The following is a 12,633-nucleotide window of genomic DNA, read 5'->3' as shown; positions in this document are numbered from 1 at the left end:
CACCCATAGTCGCAGGACAGGACTCACGCAAAGTCCGTCTATGAGGCTGATGGTGACAGTAGCTGTTTCAGCTGGCAGGCCTCCTCTGGTTTTGGACAGTTCAGTGTTCTTTTGAGAGCTAAAAGGATGTAAGTTTACAAAATGTTACACAGTCCAAAACACCAATTCATCCTTTTGGGGTGAATTGGCCGACATCCCACCTCCCACCAGAAAGTAGTGAAGAATGCCCATCGCAATTTGCAATGTTTTAAAGTCGTTGATACTGTTGAACAACAGCCTAAAATATCCAATTTAAAATGATAACAAACTGAGAAAATGAGCAAATCCTCATATTTGAAAAGCTTCTCTATGAAGGAGCAAAGTACTGATGTTTTACAGCTGTCTGTGTGATTTTATGTGGAATATCACTTTACAGTAAGAAGCCAGTTCTGTTAGAGTGCATGAGAGAGCTCAGGTGGTAAGACAAATCATACTTTTCAATTTATTTAAACCACTCTTTCTTCATTTTCTCATATAAATTGCAATAATTACATCCACATCCTTGTTGCAGCTGTTAGTAGCAATGTTGTTGTGTCAGTGCCAAAGCAAACTGTGAAACCGTTCTCTTCTCCTTTCTGTTTTTAGCATCTGTGTGAGAAAGCAGATCCAGCTGTATTGAGTCTATTAAAGACCGTTAAAGGAGTCAGTCAGTTTGTGGTCAGACTGATTGAATTCACAAGACCAGAGATGAGCTTCAGGGCCGCGTAGGCTGAGAGGAAACCACAACACACACACTGATGGGATACTGTAAAGAAAATGCTTATTTGCTTTTTAATATTTATACAGGTACTTACACTTTGTCAGACTGAAGCATCAAGAATACACTTCCATGCCAACCATTTCAACAGACAGAAAACTCGGTAAAGAGACAAAAGTGGTTTTCATCTTGTGTGAATTACAGGCGCAGTAATCTCTATCACAGTAGAGAAGACCTTCACACATGCCGCCCACAAAGGCATCCTGGGTGTTTACCTGACACCAGGGCAATGCCAAAACAACACAAGAGCAGCACAGCCCACAGTATTTCCTTGGCAAGGTGAGCAGCGCTGTGATTAAATAGCGCGTGTATAACTTAGGAGGGAAGTGAGTGAAATGAATCTCTGAGTGGTTTGTAAACGTGTCACGGCCGGCGGTAAATAAAGATCTGTCTTTCCAGCAAAGTGTTGAATCAGCTCTTGTGGCGGTGGCTCAGCAGCAGCCCTCCGTGGTGACTCGCAGCGTTCATTTGTCAAGGCGTCGCTGACAGTAACAGCAGTACTTGGCTCGCCTCCACGATGAGAGGACGGTGGCTTCTTGTCTGTTTGCATAGAGCGCTGTCGTCTCTGCAGGTAGAAGCAGACGGAAAACATTTGACCTGAGCGTCCTGGTTAGCAGTGCAGGAAACAGATGATGATGCAAGGAGGCAGGAGATATTTTGCACTTGCAGGTCTTCTAAACCACTTTATTCTAGACCTTTCATGATGAGAATATAGTCCAGGAAATGCACACTATGCAGTCTGATAAATGCCCTGGTCCGGATGGAAGAACTAAAGGCCTCAGTATGATTCATTCAAAGTGTTTACTTGGTTGCGTATGAGGCCCTTTTTTCAATCTTCAACAACAAATGTAGTCACTTTTTGTGTGTACACCATGAATATCGTTGAGGAGAGACTGTCCCTTATCCCCTTTTGTATGATTCATAGCGTCTTGTCCTTGCATTCTGGCAATTCAGAACAGGTTTAAACACCTTCACGTATGGTCGGACGACACGTGACCTTGTTTGTTCTAAGCATACCGATTCTACTGATTATGTTTACTGATTGTTGTCAATCTGGCCAAGCCTCATTCGCAGCTTTTATTAAAAAAGGGGAAAAGATCTTGTTGAGTGTAGAAGTTATAGGCTTGTCTCTTTAGGAAACACAGACTATGAATTGTTAGCCCTTCTCTTAGAGTCTGCTCTGCTATATTATTATAAAGAGCAGACAGAATTTATTAAAAATAGACCCTCTTTTTTTGATGTGTGTGACATTGCTCGACTGCCAGAAATAATAATTTAATTTCATATTTCAAATTTGGAATATTTTTTGACTTTGCTAAAGTTGCTTTATTCTTCATCATATAACCTTGTGAGCGCTAATAACAATGATTTTAAATATTTTAATCTTGGCTGCTGCCCACGTTCACTGTTTGTCCTTTGGATGAATCCAAAGATGGGAATTATTTGAGGCGGAGCGGAACAGAAAATCTCGCTATATGCAGATGACTTGCTCTTATACATTTCAGATCCCACTAATCCAAGAGCATATGTATTGGACAGCCTTTTACATATTTAGGTGTGTTTTCTCTGTTGTCCTATACAACTGTGACGTGTTGGCAGAAGCTACTTTGCATGTTTTCAGCTTTTTTTCTTGGTTGCCTTTTTAATCCCTCTGACTTGTTTTCATCCTCATATTCATTCCTCCACCCTCTCCCTCTCTGCTGCCTCTTTTGTTTTCCCATCTCATCACCTCTGCATGACAGTATCATCTATTACTCTCTCTCTCTTAAGGACCCTGCTGAGTTAACAAATGGCCATGGCGGCCCCCCTAATCAATTAGAAACAGTCTTCAAAGAGTTTGTGTTTGTGAAAGCACTAGAAAACAACTGGATTTTCTGCATTAGTTTAAGTAGAGATACTGTAGAGATGCTGTAAATGTTATCCTCACATTTCTATCTGATATTATAATTTGTGAGAGTTTTCATTGCATTCATTTCTCAGCTTAAATATGAATCAGTGTCCCTGAATTATAACTTACCAACAGTGCTCAGAGAGATTGATGAGGATCCTTAAATCGGAATGAGTAATGGTTTTCTGATCCGTGCCAGTTAGCAATAGCTGTGATTCACGTGGGCATCTCATTTTATTTAAATCAAAGTTGTAAACAAATGTTCTTGTTGGGTTTAGTTCAACATGTTACTGTACTTAACCATGTGTTATATAAAAGTTGTCATCAAGTTGTGGACAATCCTTAACATGTTGAAAGCTTCATTCTCACTTAAAGACAACCTGTTTACAATAGACGCTGGCTCTGCACTGTATACTGTACTATGGACTTTAGGTAAAAAATAGCTGGCGTATTGGCTACCACTTAACACTCACCTTGTTTCTGTACACACACCCACAGTGAAGCACTTGTCTTTGCGAATTCAACAACATTAATTACACCCTGCTGTGTCAATATGCAAGATACAGTATATTTTATGTAGTTGTAGATTATTTATCTCGGTGTTGGCCAAAGAAACTGGTGTAAAGAGTTCACAATTTGCACTGTTATTTTGTAAGTACTTTGTTAAAGGTCATGTAGTATAAACCCTTGTAAACTGTGACACTTTCCGTCAAGTTGACTCTGTATTTCTCGATGTAGATAATGAATTTATCTCTCAGAATATAACTGAAGTGAAATCTTCTTGTAAGATAGTTTAACCACCTGAGCTGTTCACACAAAGGACTTTGTTTAATATTGACTCTCGTGTCTTATTTATTTGAGTTCATTCAATTTCAACTTGCTTTTGTGCAGATAATAAAAAAACACTTTGCATTATGTTCAGCTCGGGGAGAAAAAAAATGTCAGTGTCAACAGCCCTGAGGGGAAGTCAGGAAATTACATGCAAAACATGTTCTCACCAAATCCTATTCTCAAGACACCATGATACTCAGTTGTTTTTTAGCTTGTGGCAAGCGACAAGGCCACTGTCCTCCTCTGGGAATGGACTCCTCATGATCCCAGAGTCATTTACATATATGGCTCTGACGGAGCAGAGGTATAACTTAAGCTTGGAGGGGGGTAAAGTGACCATTTTCAGAGCAGCAGTAACTTAGCAACAGCATCTTTATTTAGAGCCTTTAATGTCCTAGCGTGGGTCTAGCTGTGCCAGCTCCCATTGGGGAGAGCGGGTGTGATGAGAGCACAGTGGCTCTGATATCTGCAATTGGTGCCATAGATAAATTAAAATGCAGGAAGTGAGCATGAAACGACAGAAAACACTGTCACATCATCAGCCAATGTTTTAATTTCATGCATTTTATTAAAACAGGCTGAACAATTAAAGCAACCACTCCTGACCGTAGAGTTTAATTTCACCTAAATTTGGTTTCCAGATAAACTAAATTTAGCAAACAATAACTGCAGTCTATACGTCTGAGGGTAAGTTTAAGGGAGAGGGCATTCACATCCTTATCAAAAATGCAACTCAAGTAGACATTTTGGAGAAAATCTGTGAAATCAGCATCAGTGTCCCGCTGCAGAGCTCAGCCCCACTGTTTCCCACTCATCACCATCCTCTATAGTCATCTCACGCTCCTATTCTACATAGATTTTTCACATATAGCCTAACCATTTCCTGCAGCCACAGTTACATATGCCAGCAGAGACTGGTATCCATCAATCAGCAGAAACAAGCGATCTGTCCCGGGGGGCACCTTTCACGTTCCCTCCATACAAGTCTGCTTATTTGTATTCATCTGATGACTTGTACTTGGTTTTTATTGAGAAGAACACTGAGGTCATTTGTGGAGGGAAAGCAGGGTCAACCAGCATGCCTTTTGCAGTCAAAAATGATGAATTCAGGGTTAGAACTGCAAAGAAAGCAGCGAGTACTTTTGCCAACATCCGCCTAGTTGAATTTGAACAAATCACCCACTGCAGGAGATGTTAGCTCCTGTTACAGCCGATACAGAGGAGAGCTCTGTGCTGAAGGTCAAGACTTGTCCCTCAAGCTATCACACAACCATCTGTCATGTTCATTTAAGATCATATCAGGTTGTGCAGCGAGGAAACCTTCAAACCGCAGTATTAAACTGTAAAAACATGTACATTCCTCATGTGATACAAATAAAGGTATACATCTGATTTGTGTCTGTGAAGTATTATTACTGCAGTTAAATCAATCAAACTTCACGATGCAGGCAGCACCACTGCTCCGTTGATCTTCCTCTGACAAGCTGTTCAAAAACAACTCAAAAGAAAATCTAAATTTAAACACCAATGCACAAAATTTTTTTTCTTTATTTCATACAAAGTTCCATCTTCTCCGAAGAGCTACACAAATCTTCAAATAACCTTGAGATTAAAAACAGTTATCTGCTTTTTAATATGCCAGCTGACAAGCCCCTGGTGGATTCATGTAAAGTCTATTCAAATGTGGCATTCAGAGCTGGTGCTGTGTGCACTTTACTGCACAAGCTAAAGTGGCTTTGCTGCCACCGCCAGACAGAAGGTCAGGGTAAGAAAAATATTCAGTTGGTTTTCTGAAGAATTATCCAACAAACGCATTGGAAAACTGCTGCAAACATGAGAACTACTTGAATTAATTTAGATTGCAGACACTTCAAAAAAGGACATATCTTGTAAGAGTAATCAGAAATTGAGCTCTAATTTTCTGGAAACATCCAAACTGATCTGTTTCTGTGGTCTGATGGGGCCGATAGACGGGGGCCGGTTGGTGAATGGGTTCCACTGGCCCTGGATACTGGGGTTGTCTGTGTGGAAGGGCTTGCGGATGCGGATGATGTCCAGGCCAGACTGGTTGGTCAGCTTTGTCAAGAGCTCTGAAATCTGCGGAGATGTTTTGCTCGTGAGAATTTCTTCCCTCACGTTGCCGTTCACTACATGAAAGAAGAAGAAATAACTGAACATGAGTGACTTTAGAGAGGAAGTGCATACTTTTTTGATTGACAAAGCTGCCTATTGTGAGGTGTGACAGTGTCAACAAGAACATATGATTCTGGGCGAGACTATTTAACTAAGCCAATTGAAACCCCCAGTGGCATTTCACTTCTACCTGAATAAAGGTCTCATAAACACTAGTATAATACTGCCCCCTACAGTATCTAGGAGTAGTAACAAAACAAAAAAACCTTGGAAATATTTAGGATTACAGAACCTGTAAATCTTTATTTTATATATAAAAACCTTGTGCTATAACGAGGACAGATATTCAGGATTAGTCAGATGCCTCATCAAAACACAGATTCATGAGCACTTACAGTATTCTGCGACTATTTTGGGTATCCTGCACGCCTGAGGAGACACATACACAACGGTTGCGGGGTTCTTCTTGGCGTAATCCACCACTCCCTCCTCAATAAACTCCCTGAAAAAGAAGAGAAGAAGGCAGGGATGCTGTGGTCACTCTGCTGTTTGACTGGAAGGTAACACGGGTTTTGTTGAGACAGTGTGGATCTGATGTTGACAGTGGTCTGCGTCGCTTCTTTACAGTATCAACTCCCAATGTCTTATTAGTGGTAACCAAAAACATCTGATGCTTGTTAGGCTGCAACTGACGATTATTTTCTTTACTGGCCATGGCGGAATGTAACCAAGTACATTTATTCAAGCACTATACTTAACATAAGTACAGTTTTGAGGTACTTATATTTCAAAGCCACTACACTTCAGAGCAAAATACTTAACTGCATAACGACAGCTATAGCTACTTGACAAATAAAGACTTCACCTACAAAGCATATGATCAACAAATACATTTTTTTTAGAAATCACTTAAGTAAGGCAGGGTTTTCACCTGTAACTAGTAAAGAGTGTCTTTATATGAAGGTATACTATTTACTTTTTGCTACATATCAACACATCACAGCCCTTTATTACCCACTCAGCATCCACACTACATACACGGTCACTGATTTAAGCACACGGCTTGTTGTTTTTTTATTTTTACCTGACTCCCAACGAGCTCTGTGCATTTTTGGAGAAGATGATGGAGATCCGTTTGAGCTGGCAGACGTACCGACCGACACCGTTTTGAAGAACGCTCTGAAGGAAGCGGCTCGGTGTCCCTCTGGATGTCATCGTTTAACCGACAATCAACTTTTGTATAAATATGTATAATAATTCAGATATTGCTAAAACCGCTGGACAAAAATCAAACCGCCAAAGACGTTAAATAGCAACCACATTCATAGAGGGCGACTTGACGGGCATGTATATATTGCGGTCCGTCGATGATAGGTTCCGGAGTGAAACATATAACGGACACGACGGTTAAAGAAAATACGACTTCACAATAAGGCTTCTTCCGTCACCAAATTAAACCGTTGAATGTGGTTTTAATTTCATAAAATAAACATGGAAAGCTTTAGAATATTTTAATTAAAACGTAGCATGAACACTTGCAGTTCGGTACCTTTCGTTGAATGTTTTACACGGACTTGTTTTGAAAACGCACCGAAAACCCGGGTTACAGAAGCATGGAGGATAGTGAGGGCAGACTACAGAGCCAGTAAGCTGGGTTTTGTGTGTTTGATATGTTATTAAACTTAATGTATTTCTAGTTAAGGCTTCCGCACACATTCAAGCTAACATTCTTGTATAGTCAACGTCCGTTTGTTAAAAAAATAACGGTTTTCTGCGTCGCTGTCTGTCCTGTCTTTGACTAACGTTAGCATAGGTCACCCAAGACATAACGTTGTCTTTGTAACTTTGCTGTGTGTTTCTTGTGTTAGGCTGATGTCTCCTCATATTTTCATGTCTGTTGCAGGTTCAGTGGTCTAACCAGATAAGTCATGTGGAGGAGCTTGCTGCTGAAGGGCACCACCTGTCTCTCGCAGGTGGCAGCCCCGAGGCTTCCCCACCAAAGACACTTTTCACCCCTCTGTGTGAGACTTATCACTCAGAGACTCCCCCACAGGCCACCGGAGGCTCCATGTGGTTTAGAGCTTCGGGGTAAAGGGTACTTCCTGGCTCACAGTGGGACCAGGGCTTACAAAAAGGATGCTAAGTCTACTGTGGAGTTTCCTCTGAGCCCCATCACAGTCACAGACATCAAACAGTATCTGCGCTCCAAAGACATTCCCTTCCACGATGGCTACAGCTGCCTCCACATCCCGAGCATCTTTGTCGATTTGTCTGTCAGGAAGGACAGCTTCTCCTTGTTCATTGACAAAACCACCGGGCAGTTTCTGTGTAAAGACACGCTGGTGGAAGGGAGCTGGGAGGATCTCCAGGACTGCCTGGAGGTGATGCAGAAGGAGGAGCAGGACTTCCTCAGCCCTCATGTGCTGCTGGGATATCCAGAGAGTGTGGAGGAGCAGGAGGAGAGGGAGAGAGAGCTGAGGGAGGTGCAGAGGATCTGGTCCAGCTCTGTTCCCTTCACTGACCTCCCTGAGGATGAGGCTCAGCTGATCAAAACCATGTTCCAGGTAATGTTGAGTGTGAATCAGTGAGAGATGTGCTAGTGTATCTTCAAACAAGCCCCCATTTACATTATTTGAATTAATATATATTATAAATTTTGTCCATCTTTTAATGTGTAGATAATTTGTCATTCTTAGTAAGGATTTTACATGTGTTGCTGTTGTAAATACATTTCATTTAAATTGTGAGTAATGATATAAAACTTACTGTATAAAGAACTAATAAACTAATTCCTGCAAAGGTCTGAACAGAATAAAAACACTTGCTAGATAATAAGAGGCTAGAAGCTGACAAGAAAATATTTAATAATACGAACAATGGAACTGGCCTTGGTGCAATTATCAAAAACTAGTTCAAATCAGGAATTTAAAAGTTAAGTTTAACAGGATCATAAAAAACATTTTAACACCTCAAGACTGTTTTCCTCACAGGATGTTAAGCTTTATCAGTGTTTTGTTTCAGATCACAAAGGTCTCTAATGCAACCCTCAAGAAGTTTGGCGTGAGGCTCTTCAAGCCTACCAAGAGTCTGCTTTTCCCCTGGTTTGGTGGACCCGACTCCTCCCTAAAGGGGGTGAAGCTTCTCTCCGCCCAACGCACAGACACTGAGAAAGTTACTTATAATGAAGCTACAGTCCCAAAGTGTAATTCTTACTACAGCCTGTTTGGCCTCCCCCTGGTGGGCCGTATGGACTCGGAGGTGGTGCTGACTGGACACGAGCTGGACACTCTGGCTGTGAGCCAGGCCACAGGACTCCCCAGTGTTGCTCTTCCACGTGGGGTCAGCTGCCTTCCACCGATTCTGCTGCCTTACCTGGAACAGTTCAAGCGTGTGACGCTGTGGCTGGGAGGCGACATTCGCTCCTGGGAGGCGTCGAAGATCTTTTCACGCAAGCTGGGTCTGAGGCGCTGCTCGCTGGTGCGGCCCGGGGAGTACCGGCCGCGTCCCGTTGAGGCGCTGGCCCAGGGGATGAACTTCAGCCACATCATCAAATCCTCCATACCAGCGGCCCATAAGTCCATAGTGTCCTTCAGGCAGCTCAGAGACGACGTGTACGGGGAGCTGGTGAACACAGACCAGGTGGCTGGAGTCAAGTGGACGAGGTTTCTGGAGCTCAACAGGATCCTGAAGGGACACCGCAAGGGGGAGCTGACTGTTTTCACAGGTATAAGATAAAGTTGGTGACTAGCTGGTGAAAAAATATATTAATTAGGTGATTAAAAAGTCAGTGTTGTGTTTCAGTGCCCCCAAGTGGCAAAACAATAAATTAATGCAGCTTTAAAATGTCATTTTGTTATTATCAATCAGTTTGTAAGTAATAGCAGCTTCCAATTCTGTGTTTTGAATTTTGGTGTTCGCTGATTGGAAAAAAACAGGACTTTAAAAACACAAGTGGAGTTTGAATATGAGGTGTAAACACTGGTACATGTCATTATTATGTTTTATTATGTTATCCGCTCTCCACAGTTTACAATCAAATATCTATAGTTTATCTTGATATGTATGTTTCTCTATTAACCAGGTCCGACTGGCAGTGGGAAGACCACCTTCATCAGCGAGCTTGCCCTGGACCTTTGCATGCAGGGCGTCAACACGTTATGGGGCAGCTTTGAGATCAACAACGTGCGTCTGGCGAAGATCATGCTGACACAGTTTGCCATGCAGAGGCTGGAGGAAAACCTGGAGCAGTACGACTTCTGGGCAGACAAGTTTGAAGAGCTGCCACTTTACTTCATGACGTTCCACGGGCAGCAGAACATCAAGCAAGTCTTATCAATGTCTCAGAAATCCAGCTCGTTGTACTTGCACGGATATACATCCTCCTTGCTTCAAATTCTTTGATTTTGTACCAAATTTAAGCTGAAGAGAGATGCAATGATCGGTCGATTAATTGATGAGTTGATCAACAGAAAATGAACTGGCAACTATTAGGATAATCTATTAATTGATTAAGCCATTTTTAAAAGAAAAATGCCAAACATTCTCTGGTTCCAGCTTCTCCAATGGGAGGAGTTACTGATCCTCTTTGTTTTATATCATTGCAACTTGAATATCTTTGAGTTTTGGATTGTTGATTGGCCAAAATAAGATATTTGAAGACATCACCCTGGACTTTGGGGAAAATGTGATGAGCATTTTTTCACTATTTTCTAACATTTTATTAATTTGAGAAAGTAATAATGGTTAGTTGCAGGCCTAAAGCTAAAGTACTTGTCTGAAATACTTGAAAGTTTTACTATAACTGTTGCAAGTAGAAAGTAGATTTTACATTAACAGATTGATGAATTATTTTGGTCTGACCCTTCTCCAACCTTTTCTATAGGACAGTGCTGGACACTATGCAACACGCTGTCTACCTGTATGATATCAACCATGTCGTCATTGACAACCTGCAGTTCATGATGGGGCAGGAAAGCCTCTCAGTAGACAAGTGAGTAAGAGTTAAGTTATGACAAAAATGAAGATTTCTGTCTATGTCAGTTTGAATAAAGCTGATGATATGAGAATAAATGATGTTTCATGTGGTCCAGGTTTGCAGTCCAGGATCACATTATTGGAGCATTCAGGAAGTTTGCCACCAACAGCAGCTGCCACGTCACCCTGATCATTCACCCCAGGAAAGAGGAGGATGACCGAGAACTGCAAACAGCATCCATCTTTGGTTCGGCAAAGGTAATACAGAGGAATGTTTTAAAGTGTGCTGCAAATTGTGTAGTTTTTTAGTTTGATTCACCTCAAAGGAAAACCGAGGGAACAGTGACCGGTTCGGAGGACAGGACGTTAACAAAGACGCCTCTTGACTTTTAACCCCTTCCAGGCCAGCCAAGAAGCAGACAACGTCCTCATTCTGCAAGAGAAGAAGCTGGTGACGTGTGCCGGCCGCAGGTCCCTGCAGGTGACCAAGAACCGTTTCGACGGAGACGTGGGCATCTTCCCCCTGGATTTCATCAAGTCTTCGCTCACTTTCTCAGCTCCCAAAGGCAAAGGCAAGCATAAGCTGAGGAAGTTCGCCGACAAGCCAGAAAACGAGGAGGTCGAGGAGGTTGAGGTGAAGAAGCAAGAGGTTAAAAAAGAGAAGACGGAGAAAGCAGCCAAAACAACAAAGACTCCACGAACTATTAAGAATCCTGCAACTGAAAAGGAGAGCATGCAGAAGTAATAATAATTGATATAATTCATTCGCAGTATGATTAATTTTCTCTGTTGGTTGTGGGTCAGTTTTACTGCTTCCACATTTATTAGATTTAGACAGTTTTATGTCCATAACATGAAGTTCAACTGAGCTGAAGTATGTTGGAGCAACACAAAAGAATATATATATCTATATATTATAGAATATATGAAATAACACAATTAAAACATATAGCAAATAATGTTGGAACATTTGAGGTTACTAAAGATTAATTTCATTATGGAACAAAGAATGAATGTTTTCAACCAGAATGTGTTTAACTTGTTCTTCAATTTCAATTTCAAAAACTGTGACACAAAAAAGCTACTATATTCATGATAATGTTCAGTATTTAATTGTAAAACACTATCACACTGTCTGCTTGTCAGGATGACAAGTGTCCTCTCTACTGACTTTTTGTACAAAGATGATTTTTTGAATGAGCTCTGTTTTGTTTTTTTAAAATAAAATGCTTGTGATACAGCTTTTTGTCTGTGTTTTTATGTCTGGTCAACAGGGGGCAGTGTGTGCCTTATAGAGATGATGAACTGATGAAAACAAACAGTAAATATCACTACCTTTATTTACAACTGACTGCAAGACATGTGCATTTGATTAAGCTTGTCTTTAAGCTCCAGTAGTGACTTTTTTTAACATTGCTGGAGCTATTTGTCCCAGATGTCTGAGATTTATAAATAACTACAGGCGAACATTAGTCCTCCTGTTTGTTTTTCATATAAATCTTTCGGTTAGATTAGTGATTTGTAAGAACATCAGAGATCTTTGGCCTCCTTTCGCCCTCCTGCTGTGAGTTTTGCCGCCTTTTAACACTGATAATTAAGCGGTGTCAGTTTACACAGTATGTTAAAAAGGTGCTTCTGTAGGTTTCCGTGCACCTGCCCAGTACTTTCTTCTCATTGTCAGGCTGAGCCATCTCCAGTGTCTCATTACACAATCCATTATTTAGACCCAGAGTGACTTTTAATAAATGCAAATGTGTGTGTTTCAAAACATCTTTGTGTGAATATTTCATGGGTCAAGTCAATTGCCCTGCCTTGGCTGCAGCGGTGTGGGGTTACATGTAGAGTCAGCAGCTTTCTGAAGCGAGAGAGGCTGCATTGTACCGTACTGAAGGCTGCTGCTGGATATATTGATGGCTGAAGTGTCGTATTTCATCACCGTCACTGTGAAGCCAAATAAATTTCAGATTTATGACATGAAGGGAAACGCTTCAGTGTGGGAATGTGAAAGTGC

The 12,633-nt window shown here is 41.4% G+C and overlaps 2 protein-coding genes across 2 annotated transcripts; one reads left to right on the top strand and one right to left on the bottom strand.

The window, feature by feature from the left end:
• Positions 1-5,082: 5,082 nt before the first annotated feature.
• mrpl43 (mitochondrial ribosomal protein L43) lies at positions 5,083-6,994 on the bottom strand. Its single transcript, XM_070926709.1, has 3 exons — positions 6,733-6,994; positions 6,044-6,150; positions 5,083-5,662 (listed from the first exon to the last, which is right to left on the bottom strand). Exons 1-3 carry the CDS (start codon positions 6,861-6,863, stop codon positions 5,415-5,417), a joined length of 486 nt encoding a protein of 161 aa, XP_070782810.1. The 5' UTR covers positions 6,864-6,994; the 3' UTR covers positions 5,083-5,414.
• Positions 6,995-7,576: 582 nt separating this feature from the next.
• twnk (twinkle mtDNA helicase) lies at positions 7,577-11,690 on the top strand. The gene is made up of 6 exons (XM_070927537.1): positions 7,577-8,212; positions 8,670-9,372; positions 9,730-9,970; positions 10,531-10,638; positions 10,739-10,880; positions 11,026-11,690. The coding sequence occupies exons 1-6, from the start codon at positions 7,577-7,579 to the stop codon at positions 11,365-11,367; spliced, it is 2,172 nt and encodes a 723-aa protein (XP_070783638.1). The 3' UTR covers positions 11,368-11,690.
• Positions 11,691-12,633: the final 943 nt, after the last annotated feature.

Source organism: Enoplosus armatus, chromosome 20 (genome assembly GCF_043641665.1).
Source record: "Enoplosus armatus isolate fEnoArm2 chromosome 20, fEnoArm2.hap1, whole genome shotgun sequence".
Taxonomy (NCBI): domain Eukaryota; kingdom Metazoa; phylum Chordata; class Actinopteri; order Centrarchiformes; family Enoplosidae; genus Enoplosus; species Enoplosus armatus.
The sequence above is the reverse complement of the archived record's forward strand: the minus strand, read 5'-3'. Positions and strand labels throughout refer to the sequence as shown.

Bases quoted from the DNA above. Each gene is read 5' to 3' on its own strand.
- mrpl43 (XM_070926709.1), bottom strand. From the start codon at position 6,863: ATGACATCCAGAGGGACACCGAGCCGCTTCCTTCAGAGCGTTCTTCAA. The intron at 6,151-6,732 runs GTAAAAATAAAA...CTTCTTTTTCAG, and splicing joins CAGAGCTCGTTGGGAGTCAG to GGAGTTTATTGAGGAGGGAG. The intron at 5,663-6,043 runs GTAAGTGCTCAT...TCTTTCATGTAG, and splicing joins CAAAATAGTCGCAGAATACT to TGAACGGCAACGTGAGGGAA.
- twnk (XM_070927537.1), top strand. From the start codon at position 7,577: ATGTGGAGGAGCTTGCTGCTGAAGGGCACCACCTGTCTCTCGCAGGTG. The intron at 10,639-10,738 runs GTGAGTAAGAGT...CATGTGGTCCAG, and splicing joins GAAAGCCTCTCAGTAGACAA to GTTTGCAGTCCAGGATCACA. The intron at 10,881-11,025 runs GTAATACAGAGG...AACCCCTTCCAG, and splicing joins CCATCTTTGGTTCGGCAAAG to GCCAGCCAAGAAGCAGACAA.